General features: G+C 52.9%; 1 protein-coding gene across 1 annotated transcript; it reads left to right on the forward strand.

Annotated features, from left to right (window-relative positions):
- The first annotated feature begins 5,685 nt into the window (after positions 1-5,685).
- On the forward strand, positions 5,686-11,562 carry RSAD1 (radical S-adenosyl methionine domain containing 1). Its single transcript, XM_065416121.1, has 9 exons — positions 5,686-5,823; positions 6,513-6,646; positions 7,072-7,276; positions 7,543-7,908; positions 8,439-8,502; positions 8,795-8,942; positions 9,563-9,617; positions 11,272-11,375; positions 11,454-11,562. Exons 1-9 carry the CDS (start codon positions 5,686-5,688, stop codon positions 11,560-11,562), a joined length of 1,323 nt encoding a protein of 440 aa, XP_065272193.1.
- Positions 11,563-15,423: the final 3,861 nt, after the last annotated feature.

Here is a 15,423-nt window from a genome sequence, read left to right on the forward strand (position 1 = left end):
TCTCAGTTTCTAAGTCCGCCCCTCCCGCCAGCCAGTCCTGTGCCCAAGGAGCTCTGTCCCTTGGGGCTCTCTCATGCCTTCCGCTCTCCCTTTCTGCTGGGTTTCTCCTCTAACACACGTGCAGCTTGGCTCCTGCCTTTGCACCCAGTCCCAGGGAAATCTCTCAGGACACTCTTAGCCCCACTCAAGCTTCATGGTGCAGACAATTGTCTGGCAGGAGCTTAAAGTGTCTCCCACTCTCTCACCGCAGCCAGGACTTAATTGCTCATTCCATTGAGCCTGAGCTAGCTGGTTGATGCCCCCATTGGCTTTAACCATGTCTGTGATGTTTATAAATCAAAGACTAGCTTAATGGCTGCCATTAACACCTTCCAGCATCACACTCCTCTTCACTGAGGCACATTCCTCCTAATCCTGTGACCCTCAGGCACTGGGCAGGACACAGCACAGAATCCCATCTATTGAAAGACTGGAATTTCATCCTTTGTGTTTCTCTAGAAACCAGGACCGGAAAAGGTCTCTGCTGGGGCGGAGGTGGGGAAAGCCCTGCCTTCCGGCCCTGGCCCAGCAGCGTCGGTGTTGCACAACAGCCTGATCGGTCTTGAGGCATAGATGAGCACACAGCCGCTCTCGGGGGCTGGCTCAGCGATGTGATCACGCACAGCCTGGGGCTGTAGCCTTTAGAAGTGGGAGGATAGGGTGGACAGAAGGCAGTGGCATTGGTGGACTCTCAGCCATAGCAAAGGCTGTGTTGCTGCTTTAGCTATGGAGCGAGCAGGGAAGAGCAGGAGCAACAAACCCAAAGCCTGGTAAGTTTCCTAAAGGTTCGGGAACGAGCCCTGGTGCTCCAGCAGCGTTCCACCTACTATTCCAACACACAGGGCTTTTCTGTATGATTGCACTAGCTAGATGACTTGCTGTCACTCCGGGCATGCAACCAAGATCAGCCATGACCAAAATTCATTACTAGACGACATCTGTCTGTTGTCCTACAACGTGACCAGGTGGGCCCAGGTGAGATCCAATGGGAGAAGTGGCCACGTCACTAAAATCGCTAGTACGTTTGCTACCTTTGTTGGCTGCGCTAGCAAAGAGGGCTAGGACTGAATGGGCATTGAGTGACTTATCTTCTCCCACAAGAAGGGTGTAGACCTTGGCAGAGTAACTAGGGGAAGCCTTCACTGCTATTGCCTGTGCTATGTACATGAATTCAGGGGAGAGAGGGCCGCAGCCTTGCTTTCATCAACTTGCATCAGCAAAGTGTGTTTGGTTCTGGTCAGCTCTGGAATGAGAGGGATGGTAGGAGCCAGAACCAGCCAGAGTAGGGACCTGCTGCACTGGGAACAGGGCATCAAATAGGGCCCAGATGGGGCCACTCTTCACCCCAACATCCCTGGGACTCTGCAGGGGAGACTCACCCATGTACTCTGGGGGCATTAGGACCCATGTGATACCTCCCTCCCCACTTGGCCTTGGAAAAACTGCAGAAAGGAGCCATCCAGGCCCCAGCCCCACTATGAGCACCTGCAGAACCAGCCAGAGCAGGGAGGGACCTTCCGACATCCAGAGACCTTTCGACTGGACTTTCTCTGCCGATTGCTCCAACCAATCTCTTCCCCTCTGCTTTATTCCACCCCTGCCCTCGCTCCCCTCACCCTTCCCTTTTCTTTCCATGTAGCTCGTTCCCTCCCAACTAACCCCACCAAAAACAAACAAACAAAAACCACAATGTTTGCTGCCATCCCATTGGTCACTCCGCTTGGATGCGATACCTCTCCCTCCGTGTCTGTCTGGTCTCTTTGATTGCGAGCTCATTGGGGCAGGGACTGGCTAGTACCCTGTAGAGTGCCTAGCATGATAGCTTAGCCAGACCCGTAGGCACTAGCGCAATAAACACGATTAGTAAGACCAGGCTGCTCCAGGAACTGGCGTTGGCAACTTGGCTGGTGGCGCTGGTCTCTCTCAGACAACACTAAACCGGATTCCCAGCATGGGCTGCGGCAGTGGTATGCTGCAGCTGGTGCCATCTTTCAAATGAGATGTAAAAAGGAGCTACTAGCAGCTGTAGTCCTAGAGACCGTGGGCATTAAAGATCACATGGCACTTTAAGTAAGAGAGAGGGAATTAGCTCCAGTGTCCAGGTTTGGGGTCTTTCCTTCTGCCCGAGCCAACTCCCTCTGCTATTTTAGCTGGCTACCCTATTCTTCATTTCCTGCCCAAGGTGGCAGTATGAGGCTGAAGTGCTCTGTTAATGCAGCTGCCCGTGGAGAGCAGCTTTTCAATGGTGGGTGGAGTGGTTCAGACGCTTGCAAAGCACTTTGGAATCCACCGAGCTGAAAGACCCGGTATAAATGTACCTTGTTCTTACTGCTGACAAGCTGGAGCTGGGATCCTCCGAGCTGAAAGACCCGGTATAAATGTACCTTCATGAGACAGCTCATGGTGTCCGACACCATCAGGTGGTCCAGAGACATCTACATGGAACACATCACGGGACACCGCCAGTACCACCTCGAGTAACCGAGACCACTGACCAGGGAAATAACCCACTTCCTTCCCTGACGCACCCCACCCATGGACTTATTTGCTACACCGATACTGACTTGGACTCTTAATACATTCCATGGGTGGCGTACCCGAGCCCACTTATCCACTGACGCTTTAAAAACTCCCTCACCTCAATCTCAGTCTGTGCTGGTTATGTGATATGTATGTATCTCGTGAACCTTGTAACTGATACCTGTAACCCCTCATAACTCGAGCCTGACCCCAGATGTACAGGACCTTCCCTCTTAACTTGTGTGTATTTAATTTTAAACAACTTTAATAAAACTTTTAAATCTGTTCTTACTGTTGACAAGCTGGAGCTGGGCTCCACCGAGCTGAAAGACCCAGTATAAATGTACCTTGTTCTTACTGATGACAAGCTGGAGCGGCTCCAGTGCTAAATTCACTTGAAAGCAGAAGAGACTTCACTGGCAAATGAAACCCAGGACAACGCAGCAGGTGCTGCCTCCCCGCAGCTTCTCACAATGGACGCTCCAGCTCCTTGCTCTTCCGGGCACCAAAAGAAGCAACTGCTGCCTTCACTTTGCTGTGCACACCTGGCAGCTATTAATGCACTTTCCTGGCAGGTGAGACTTTCCAACTTCACCTTTGGCCCAAGGCCAAGCAGGAGACCTGTGAGCCCAAAAGAGCGCTGAGAAAACCCCCTAGAGGTGGGAATTAAGAGTTCAGCAAGGCAGGCCCATCTCTCCCTCTTCACTAGTGCATAATTACATGTCATTAGTTTAGCCAGTTGCTACAAATGTGCCACCTGCTGTTTGGCTGTGGGAATTACTGGCGGGCCTGGTAGGATTGGCCTTTTAACGTTATTTATAGATTTATCAAAGTGCGCCCATGATGAAAAGCTCAGTACACTGTCTACACAAACACTGGTCCCCAAAGCACTGCCTTAGTTCTCCTAGGCAGTCCCCCGCAACAGGCAACATTCTGAGTAAACAGCTGAGCTTTGCCCTGAAGGTCAAGAAAATCAGGCTCTGTCACTCCCGGTGCTGTTGGCAAAAGCAGCCCAGCAGATCCCAGCCATGGCAAAGAGTCTGTGAGGAACCAGACAGGCCCCAAACCATGGTGAGCTATATGGAGCGCAACGTCCCCTCCTCGAACTGCAGCTGGAAGCTAATGTGAGCTTTGGAGAACAGATATAACACGCTCCATGGGCTTAGCAGGGCTATGTGGGGAGGCAGTGTGGCCTAATGCATAGCAACTGACTGGGACATACGAGACCTAGATTCTGTTCCTGGCTCTGCCACTGGTCCACTGGGGTAACCTTGGGCAAGTCACATCACCTGCCTGTGCCTCAGTTTTTCCATACGGACAATGGTACTGACCTCCTTTGTAACGTGCTTTGAGATCTACCAATGAAAAGCACTGTATAAAAGCTGTACAGTGGTGTTGTAGCCATGTTGGTCCTAGGATAGTAGCGAGACAAGGTGGGTGAGGCAATATCTTTTATTGGACCAGCTTCTGTGGGTGAGGGAGACAAGCTTTGACCTCAGCCAAGTCATTTCCCCCCCCCCCGTGCCTCAGTTTCCCCATCTGTAACTTGGGGAAATACTTTGAAATCTGTGGTTGAAAGGCACGGACTAAGAGGTAGATATTACTAATTAAACACACTGTGCATACCAGAGGAATACCACCTGAGGAGTTAATAAAAAGGACGTGACCAGCCAGGCCTCCCAACAGAGCTTGAAAAATGCACTCACTGACTCGCTGCTGCCAAGAGGGAAAGTTGCCCTGGTAATTAAGCTACTCACAGGCGTGTTTGCAGGATAAGGGCCTGCGTACATACTTTATAAGTACCATATTATTTGATGGTTTCCTGACTAGAAAGTCCAGGCCTAGAGGGTATAAATTAATGAGACACAATATCCTCTTGGGAATGTTCCAGTCATTTAATTATACCTGGAAACACTTATTGTTAAGGAAACGGCTTGGGTTTTAGTACTGAATGATGGGGAAGTGAGAGTTGCCTGAAAAACAGGAGAGTGGAAAGTCCATCCCATGTGCCTGGGACAAAATGCAGTTGCCTTCTCTAGACTGATCTGTGTGTTTTCAATCAGGAACTTTATCACACCCTGACCAATGTCACACACACAGAATTATGGGCACCATACAATACTAGCTACGAGCCTGCTGCCTTTGTGCTGCCGTTCAACAGAGTCTGTGCTGCACACAGAGCGCATGGGAACAGACACCTCCAGCAGGGTTGTTTCAGAGATTGGGACTTAATTCGATCCCAAAGCCCCCTTCTAAAGCTCAGCCCAGCACCCAGCTCTCCTGCTCCACAATCTGCCTCAACCTTCACGCTGTAAAAAGGCTCTTTCAGTTATTTGTCCATTTTCACTGTGTGTGAATGGGGACGGCTACAAGAGTGGGGGTAGGAACAGGGGAGGGTGTGTGTGGCTGAGGTTAAGGCTGGGAATGGGGTGAAAGGAATGGTCAGGAATGGGGGAGATGTGGGGTAAGAATGGTGAGAGGAAGGGGTGGCTGCGGGGGCAGGAATAGGGGGAGGAAGTGGTGGCGGGGGGGAGCTGTGGGTTAGGAACAGGGAGACAAAGGGGGGCTGGTTAGGGCTGAGATCGGGATGGGGTGGTAGGAACAGAGTGGGGAATGGGGAGGTAGGAGCAGGGGGGACAAAGGGATGGCTGGTTTGGGTTGGAGGGGGACGAAGATGGGGCTGGTGGGGGAGCTGTGGGGTAGGAACAGGGGGGACTGGTGGGGTAGGAACAGGGGGATCAAGGGGGGCTGGTTAGGGCTGAGTTGGGGATGAAGGGGTGGCTGGTTCGGGTTGGAGGGGGACGAAGATGGGGCTGGTGGGGGAGCTGTGGGGTAGGAACAGGGGGGACTGGCGGGGGAGCTGTGGGATAGTAACAGGGGGACCAGGGGGGACTGGTGGGGGAGCGGTGATAGGAACAGGGGGACGGGGGGCTGGTTAGGGCTGAGATGGGGATGGGTTGGTAGGAACAGAGTGGGGAACGGGAAGATAGGAGCAGGGGGGACAAGGGGGGACTGGTTCGGGTTGTGCGGCCTGATCACGGTACTGGGGGGTTCCCGCCCGGCTACACCCGCTTGGGGGCAGCCGCGGAGCCGGCCGGTCCCTCCCTCTGACGGGCGGGGCGGCTCATGGCGGCGCCGGGCTGGCTGCGCCCTCGGGCCCGGCTGGCCGCGGCCCTGCGCTGCGTCCGAGCGGCGCGGAACTGGAAGCATCGGGCGCAGCAGCCGCCCCGCACGGAGCCGGTCCAGGCGGCCCTCTACGTGCACGTGAGTGCGGGCCGGGGATGCCCGAGCCCGTGGGGGGCGGGACACGTGCGCGCCCTATCCCGTGTGAGTGCGCGTGCCTGTGCCCCTGGCACACGTGTGCGCTCGCTCGGGTGCATGCCATGCCGTGTGCACGCCCGTGCAGCGTGTGCCCGTGTGTGCGCCCCTGGCTGGTGCCCCGTAGGGCCGGGGGGGGGGCTCCTGCCACCATGTGCGTGGCGGGATGTGTGTGGACGGGAGCTGAGGCACAGGGCAGGGGCGAGGGATAGCCCCTCTGAATGAATGAATTCAAGGAGCCTTGTGAGTGACCAGTGTCATGCAGGAGATCAGACTAGATCAGTGGTCCCCAGTCTTTCTGTTGCAATAGCATATTCATGTTCCCAGAAGAGCGTGGCGGGCGCCGGATGACCAGCTGCCGAAATGCCGCCGAGAAGCGGCGTCATTGAGAAGCGTCGCCGCCGAAATGCCGCTGCTTCTCAGCGGCATTTTGGTGGCTGGTTGTCCGGCGGCTGCGCTCCTCCGCGGCGGGTTGTCCGGCAGAAGCGCTCCCTTGTCAGTAGGCGGGCGCACATAAATGCCCTGGCGGGCACCATGGCGCCCGCGGGCACCGCGTTGGGGACCACTGGACTAGATGATCACAGTGGTCCCTTCTGGCCTTAGAGTCTATGAATCCTGCTCCCCGTGTCTCTTAGTGGCCGTACTGCCAGAAACGCTGCAGCTACTGCAACTTCAACAAGTACATCCCCCGGGGCCTAGACGAGGAGTCCATGAGGAGCTGTCTCACTCGGGAAGCCCAGACCCTGATCCGCCTCAGCCAGGTCCAGAGGTGGGTCCTGCGGCAAGAAAGGGGAGAGTGACGGTTGCGGGAAGGGGAGGTAGTGTGGTTCCTTGTGGCTTTACACCAGAACCCTAACAGCAACCAGGGAAAGGCATGTGAAAAGGTGGTGAAATCTGCCCTGCTATATTCCACAAAGGCTGCGCTGGCCTCTTGCTTTGAACCCGACGCGGAGCTGCTGGGGGCTGGGCGTGGCTTCTTGACACTGTTCCCCTTTCCTGCTGTGGCAGGAGCTGAAGCTGGGGCATTGCACTAGGGGTCCATTGAGGTACGAGGGTGGGGACGTCCTGCCTGAAAGCAGATGTCCCCTGGGGCGTGAGAGGAGGATTCCTCCACTGCAGTGAGTCTGGAGGTCGCCTGCCCAGCAGCCCATTCACCCTGTGAGACTCTGGGCCTGTCTCCCCTCTGCTCAGCAGGATCAGCTCGGTGTTCTTCGGCGGGGGCACCCCGAGCCTGGCCAGCCCGTTCACCATCGCTACTGTCCTGGAGACCGTCTCCCGCTGCGCCCACTTGGCAGCAGACGCTGAGGTCACTCTGGAAGCCAATCCCACCTCGGCAGGTGCCTCGCGGCTGGCGGGATTCCAGGCGTCGGGCGTCAATCGCCTCTCCATCGGCATCCAGGTGAGAGAGCAGGAGATTTGCCCTCCTTATCCCTCAGGCACGTTTCCCCTCCTGCCCCCCATGCTCCTCTCTCAGGGACACTCTCTATCTTCTCCCACAGGCTCCTGCTCTATCTCACTCCCTCCTTAACCCTCTTTCTCCCTCTCGCTGTCTCCTCACGTGCCCTTCTCATCCCTCTCTGGGGCCTCCCTGTGCTCCCACCCCCAATCCTCTCTATACCAGGCAGCCTAAAGCACCTCACCGCCGGTCAATCTTGTTCTTTGCAGTCCCTGGACAATGCGGAGCTGAGGCTCCTTGGGAGGAACCACACAGCTGATGAGGCTCTGGGGACCTTGGAAGAGGCAAAGAAGCTGTTTCCCGGCCGCACGTCCGTTGACCTCATCTTTGGCCTCCCCGGCCAGAGTGTTTCCTCGTGGGCCAGGGGGTTAGAAGAGCTGCTTCAGCTGTGTGATGACCATGTGTCTCTGTACCAGCTGACGCTGGAGAGGGGCACCTCCCTCTTCAAGCAGGTCCAACGGGGCTCTCTGCCCGTGCCCAAGCAGGAGGTGGTGGCGGAGATGTATGAATCTGCCCGGGAGATGCTGCGGGACGTGGGATTCCGGCAGTACGAGGTCTCCAATTTTGCCAGGAATGTGAGTCCCTCCCCTCGGCCTGTCCCTTTTGCGGTGTGTCCCGGATCTAAGGGGGGGAGAATAAACCCAAATAATTCAGAATTCAACTGGTGAGAGGATCTGAGCTCCCCAAGCAGGGGACATGTGCCGGGGTGAGATGTGGGGGAGCAGACGCGGGCCCGGGGGAACTCTCTCTGGATGTCGGGAGTGGGGACGAGTGCTGAGCATGCCCTCTGCTAGCAATGTGTGCTGAGATTCCCTCTCAGCAGGGAGCCGGGGTGGGCAAGGAAACTGGACTGTCTTCTCAGCCCAGGAGAGAGATGGGAAGCCAAGCACTGAAAGAGGAAGTCCTGCTTACTCTGCACGCTGTGAGGAAGATAAACCCAGAACCTCACATGATGGGCCTGATCCTGCTAGGTGCTGAGCACCTGCGAGTCCCGTTGAGTCCAATAGAGAGTCACCTTGCCGGAAGCCTTGAGCATCTTGTAGGAATGGGTCCAAAGAGATTTGATTCCTTTTCCTGGCTTACTGTGTGTCGTTTTCTCCTGCAGGGGGCGCTCAGTACCCACAACCTGTCCTATTGGCAAGGCAGCCAGTACATAGGGATCGGGCCAGGTGAGTTCCCTGGGAGAGTGAGAGGCACACGGGATCTCACCAGATGGGGCTGTGTACAGGGCTACAAAGCAGCCTCTCTACTGGGGTCCAGTTGACCTCTACAAGGAGCTGCTGTGAGGAAGCTCATCCTCCCAGGGTTCTGTTGCAGGGCCCTGGGTGATGACTGACCCTTGCAGGCACCACCTTACACCCCCCAGCACCGCATGGCTCTAACCCAAGGGGCAGTGCTGCTCTGGGGCTGATGAACTCCAGCGGGGAAGGGATGCTGCAGAAATGCCTGTCTTTATCCTAGGAGCTCATGGGAGGTTTGTGCCGCGAGCACATGGCGAGAGCCTTCGGGAAGCCAGGATACAGACCCTGGAGCCGGACAGCTGGATGAAGGAGGTGCTGGCCTGCGGACACGGGACCCGGAAGCGGACTGTGCTGAGCCAGCTGGAGGTGTGAGTATTGGGGCAGGGCCAACAGTCAGCTCACCCCAGGTGGTGTCTGACGCCTCCTCCTCAGCATCTTGGTGCATGTGGCCTTTCCTGCAAGCTACTGAGATACAATAACCTGGGTGCGGGTCACTTGCCGGGACTGTCTGGGTATATCTCACCATCACTTCCCTGCCTTTGCGGGGCCTCGAGCATTGATGCACCTCGGTCCTGCCCGTTCTCTGCCTGTGGCACATATTGGGTCTCCTGTGGACTGTGAGACTTTGGGCTAGTTTTGGTTGTTGGGTTTAGTGTGCGGCTGCTGGGTGCTGGTGGTGGCCTGTGACATGCAGGAGGTCAGGCTAGATGATCTGGTGCTCCCTTCTGGCCTTAAACTCTATGATTCTAACCGAGCGGGAGCCCGATCCTGCCGTTCTCCTGCTGGCTAAAGTATGAAAGATGGTGGGAGCTTTGCCAGCAGAGCTGCAGTCTCAGGCCCTTGAAGGAGAACAATGTGGACAGCCGTTTCCCACCTGCACTCAGGTGCTCCCCTTTGCCTTCCTTGCACCTTCAGCCCCAGATGCAGGATGCCTTCTGGAGCCCCATAGAGACCCCGCAGCCCTCCAGCATCGCTCTTTGTGTTGTAGGTTGGAGGAGGTGTTGGTCCTCGGGCTCCGCACGGACATCGGAATCACACACCAGGTGAGAGCTGGCTCTCGGTTGTAGCAGCCTGCCCTGGGGGGGGTTGAACTCTCAGAGCATGGCGTTCGCAGCTGGCAGCGGACAGGGCCGCCAAGAGGAACCATTTCCAAGGAGAGCTCTGGTCAAGTGCTGTGTGTGGACTGGCTCAGCAAGGAGTTGTCTGTTCTCTGTTGGGATTCTGAGCAGCTCTGGAACTCTCCCAGGGAATCTTTTAGTCTGAATTGCCAAGGTGTCACCCCCCTGGCCCAGTACTGCTGCTCTTGGCTGAAGGCCCCAAGGGGCAGATGTTTAAAGGTATTTAGGTGCCTACAGATGCAGATAGGCATTTGAAATCAAAGGGAGTTATGCACCTGGTAGCTTTTGAAAATCCCACGAAGTGCCTAAATGCCTTTGAAAGTTTGGCCCAAGGTCATCAAGTCCAAATGGTGAATTCAGTAATTCCACAAACCTTTACAGTCAGGATACAGGTCTCGGTCCCAGTCACATGCAGTAGGACAGGATTTGATTGTATGTGGCACCTTTGATATTGCAATCTCATGCTTGGATCACACACTGCTGGGCCCAGTATACAAAGTCCAGTAGAACCTCAGAGTTACGAACACCAGAGTTACGAACTGACCGGTCAACCACACACCACATTTGGAACCGGAAGTATGCAACCAGGCAGCAGCAGAGACAAAAAACAGTACAGCACTGTGGTTAAACATAAACTACTAACAAAATAAGGGAAAGCAGCATTTTTCTTCTGGATAGTAAAGTGTCAAAGCTGTATTAAGTCAATGTTCAGTTGTAAACTTTTGAAAGAACAACCAGAACATTTTGTTCAGTTATGAACATTTCCGAGCTATGAACAACCTCCATTCCGGAGGGGTTCGTAAGTCTGAGGGTCAACTGGAAATGCAGTTTACAATAATAGATGCTGACAGTGCAGTGATCGTGAACCGTCGTGTGTTTAGCAGCTGCTCTCGCACGGTTGGATGGTAGAAACTGTTCATTGGCCAGGACTCATGAGTTTTCCCTTTCTCTAGTCTTTGTCATGAAATATCCTGAGCTCTTGAACTCCCAGCAAAGACAGACAGACGGTATCTCTGTTTAACATCCCTCCCAAAAGGGCAGTGCATTCAATAGTGCATCCCTACCACCAGGGAGTGCAGCATCAGCCCGGGCTAGGAGCCTGAGTCCCCGTGCCTGGGACTTGGCAGACAGGTTCTCCCACCCTTTAGCCCTGACTTTGAGGGGTGAGAGAGGAGTTCAGTTTCTACTGACCAGTCAGCCCTGGTCCGGTAGAGGCAGGTGTATTACCCACTGGGCCATGCGAACGGCTCCTTGGACTGCATGCCACAGCCAGAGATTTAAAGGGGCTGCTGTTGCTTTCACACGGCCCCCATCACTGCAGCATCAGGCACAGTCAGGGATTGAACCATCTAAATTAAGGGTGCAAAGCCATGTGAGAGCCATTTTTGCAGGAGCAGAAAGGCAGGCAGCCCTGAGAAACGCTAGTCCTCTCCGAGAGGCTCACACCCTTCCCTCTAGAGCTTTGTGTGGAATTTGTTATTAGGCAGGTGAAACTAACCCACAAAATAAAAGATCAAAGCCCCAATAAACTCTGTCAAGTCAGTATTTACAATGAGTCTCTCCCTCGCTTCCCTACCAGCACTGGCAGCAGTTTGCAACCAGCCTGAGCCTGTGGGACATGTTTGGAAGTTCAGAGAAAGTGAAAGAGTTGGAGGATCAGGGCTTGCTGCTTTTGGACAATAGGTAAGGGACGGACTGTGGCTGTGGGAAGGGCCCTGTTCTCTGATGGGCGAGGTGATCCATGTCCTGCTTTTTTTCCAGGGGGCTCAGGTGCTCTTGGAAAGGTTTGGCGGTGCTGGACTCTCTCCTGCTGACCCTTCTCAACCAGCTCCAGCAGTCCTGGGCAGACAGAACAGCCCATGGGACCTGAAGCTAGACAGCTGTCAACCAGGAAGCAGCAGCCTTTCCCAGCAAACTCCAGCAGTCCTGGATGGACAGGGCAGACCCAAAGACGAACAGATCTTGCATCCAATCTGGAAAGCATTTCAGCAGGGGAGGCCGATCCTAAGTGTCCAAAGGAACAACTTGGCTCTTGGCTGGAATCAGTTTGGAGCTCTCAGTTTACAAAATCCAGGACGAGGGCCGGATCCAGGCTTGGAGTAAATTGGTGGAATTTGCATCTGCTTATAGCAGAGAGGAAGCTGGTCTTTTTTTTTATGTGCACAATATTTGCTCAGTGGCTGCTGCAGAAAATAGGGTAAAAGCATTTTAGTTTTAGATTGACTGGAAAGATACATAATAGTGTGGGATTCAGTGACTTAAACTACTTCAGTGAGGAAAGTCAGTCTCTTCTCTGCAGTCAGCATGCGATACTATCTCCGTGCAGCAGATGGAGATGAGTGAAGCAAAAATACTGCAATGTCAAACCCCGTGGAAGGGCGAGCAGATCATTTCCTGCCCGAGGCGCTGGACTGAACTCCCCACAGTCAGCGCGGGCGACCAGGACCGGCTAGAGCTACCTCTCATTCTGGCCGAGTTTTCGGAATCCCTCCGTCTCATGCCCACTAATAAAGCATGTGGGTGCGCCTTGCTCCCTGTCCCCCTGGCCTAGCTCTGTAGCTCTTTAGTAAGATGGACAGGTGAGCTAAGGGCTACCTTGCAAAGGCTGTTGGTTATTCTCTTTGCCTTTCCCTTGGACTCTGTAGAGTAGCTTGCTGGTCTCAGCAGCCGCCACTCAGTACAGAAGCAGGGCACCCCAAGTCTAACTCCGTCTTTCCCTTACTGTCCTGGATACCGGAGCCACAAGCAGAGGGGGTATCACAGAGATACACATCCCGCAATGCCAGAGAGCTGGGAAGGTGCAGATTATGCAGCCAAGAATAATACATTATTGAGCTCCATTTTCTACCAGGTGCATTAGCGCCTGGGGTATCAATTTACTTCTGGAGGGAATTCAGTGCTGCCGTGACAGCGCTGGGGAATGAAGTGCTTTTTGCCCACTGACAGTTACAGCATAGGCACTGGCAGGCCAAGGCTCTCCTACCCCATCCCGCTAACACGCCATAGCCCTGACTTCGTGCTAAGAGGAGAGTTTGTCTTCAGTGGCCCTTTCACCCCTTGGCCTCACTGCTGAATGGAACGAAGGTTTAGAGACTTGTCTTTAGACGGCAATTCATATGACAGTAGCACCTAAAGGCCCCCATCAGGATCAAGGCCCCATTGTGCCAGGTGCTGTACATACACATAATAAGAGACAGTGCCTGCCCTGAAGAGCTTACAGTCTAATCAGACCAGACAGACAAAAAGTGGGAGGGGAAACAGAGGTCACACAGCAGGTCAGTGGCAGAGCCAGGAGTAGAACCTGAGTCTGCCGAGTCCTAGTCCAGTGCTCTATAGTCCAGGCTGCAGGACAGTGTCCAGCCCAGACATCACTTCCCTTTTAAATCAAAACAAATGCAGATATTACTGCACAGAAACTTATGCTTCATTGTGATCCTTGCATTCCCCGTGCGGAGGAGACACAGAGGTGAGTGCCACATATCTTGGATCAGATTCAGGCCCATTATATTACGCCTAGCTTTGGTGGAGAGCTGTGCAGCTATTGGACGTTCCTCTGGTCTCTGTCGAATGCAGAGTGAAGAGCTCGGGCACGCTTGCTGATCTAATCGGGTGTTGTGATTGCTGCATTTGTGAGTAAGAAGTTTTGTTTTTAATAAACCAGCCTGCAATAGTTTGGCTCTGACTTAGTCTGGTAATTGCCGTTTAGCTGTAAGATCAATATTTGGATCCCGTGATAGATTACTCAGACAGTTTTCAAAACATGGCGGCAGTTGTTCAAACAGAGAATAATCATTTTAAAATATTAACTTGATTTTATTTGCAATTTGTCATGAACTCCTGGAAGATGAAGAGGTCAGCAGAAAAGCAGATTACCTTGCAGACAAGAATCAAGACCAAACAAGGGTTCTCTGAGTGCTTTATAATGGAATCAATGCCATACTGGCTGGGCAGCAACTCTGGGGGCAAAAGCACCAGCCGTTCTGCAATGAGCAATAGCTCGTACATAGTCCTGGATCATAGAACCTGCTTTCGATGGAGAGGATGTGAAAGCTGAGAGGCTCAGGTTAAATGTGATTGTTCAGTGCCACCAGAGATGGGTAGAAGGGATCGTAGTTTTAACTTCTAATAGAAAGCTTATACAGCTTGAATTTACCGCCCCTTTCATTCTGCAGTGTAGGGCTATAGTCAGCCTTTGGAAGGAGAAGTCCTTGTGTGGCTGTAGAACATTTTGAATGACCTTCTGGCCCAAAGACAAGAATGCTACAGTGTCAACAAAAGTTTATGTTGTGTATTCAGCGATTCCAAAATCAGATTGAATCCTGGGGCTCTGCCCTAGATATGTGGCTGCATGAACTGAATTTAGATTTTTTATAGGTGTTATTAAAGATACTAAAGAAATTTAAGTCCAGAGTTTGCCTGACTCCTTCGTTGTTATAATCATTGGGGAAAATCTCTCTGCATCCATACAAGCTGAGGGCCTGTCCTGTGTCAGGGATTATGAGTAAGCCATGTGCCAGAACAGCTGTAATTATTTTGCATTGCAAATTCTAGGTCTATGTTTCAGATGTTTTTGTTTTGCCTTTTCCCATCTTCCACTGCTATTCTTAGCTCAGAGTGACTAAGGCTTTGGCTACACTGGACTTTCGTCGGTAAAACTTTTGGCCAAACATCAAAAGTTTTACCGACGAAACGCGCCGGTTTGAACAGCGCTTTGTCGGCAGGATTGCTCGCTGCCGACAAAGCCACGGCCGCTCATTGGGGGGTGGAAGTTTTTTGTTGGCGGGAGAGCTCTCTCCCGCCGACAAACAGCAGCTACACTGCGCGCCTTTTAGCGGCACGGCTGTAGCAGCACAGCTGTGTTGCTAAAAGGTGCGTCGTGTAGACATAGCCTAGAAAGTAAAATTCTGAGTGATACTGCAGAAATAAGGAATTTATTATTTATTTGTTTTTATTACACAAGTGCTTAGAGGCATGTCTGGCATCTGAGCCCCATTATGTTAGATGCTGTCTAGACACAGAGTAAGAAATGGACCCTGCCTCAAAGAACTTATAAAGGGTGGAAGATAGGAAGTGAAATACACCGGACCCTCGCTAGAACACGCGTCTGTATAGCGTGAATTCGCATATAACGCGGTCGCGGCCATGGATCCCAAATTTAATTACTTTAATTGCAATTCATTTTAACGGGGTCCCCGCGTTAACGTGGTACCATGAATGGATCCCAAATCCCGCATTCTAGTGAGGGTCCGGTGTAATTAATAGGAAATTCCACTTGCTGCCATCTGTGGCTTTTGCTGAGGAGTCTCCTGCACATGTGAGTTAGGCAAAATTAAACTCTCTCCCCCATAAGAAATCTGCATGGCCTATTGGTCTTGTCAGATGGCCTCGCTTTGACTGATTTGGAAAACCAATGCCATTTTTCACATTTGCTGATCAGCTGGTGTATGGCACCTCTGAATGGATTCTGTAGGAGGCAAAAAGGTTTTTTTAAAGAACAATCAGTTGGCTAGTTAACATTTAGTTAACATTAGTTAACATTTAGCCCTACGATGGCAGTGGGATCCAGAGAAAATAGTGTTCTTCCTGGTGATTTCCAAGGCTGTTGATGTAATTGATTATGCTAATGAACAAATAAGGACATTACCAAAATCAGGCAAGCTCCCCTCCCCTCCATTAGGAGTATGGGTGGGAGAAATGGGAACAAAGTTTGCCAGATGCAACTGGACAAATA

The sequence above is a fragment of the Emys orbicularis genome, chromosome 13 (assembly GCF_028017835.1).
Source record: "Emys orbicularis isolate rEmyOrb1 chromosome 13, rEmyOrb1.hap1, whole genome shotgun sequence".
NCBI classification, from domain to species: Eukaryota; Metazoa; Chordata; order Testudines; family Emydidae; genus Emys; species Emys orbicularis.

What these genes read in the sequence shown, in the direction of transcription:
- RSAD1 (XM_065416121.1), top strand. Translation starts at nt 5,686, where the DNA reads ATGGCGGCGCCGGGCTGGCTGCGCCCTCGGGCCCGGCTGGCCGCGGCC. An exon ending in TCTCCAATTTTGCCAGGAAT is followed by an intron (nt 7,909 to 8,438) that starts GTGAGTCCCTCC and finishes TTTCTCCTGCAG; the next exon opens with GGGGCGCTCAGTACCCACAA. An exon ending in GTGCTGAGCCAGCTGGAGGT is followed by an intron (nt 8,943 to 9,562) that starts GTGAGTATTGGG and finishes TTTGTGTTGTAG; the next exon opens with GTTGGAGGAGGTGTTGGTCC.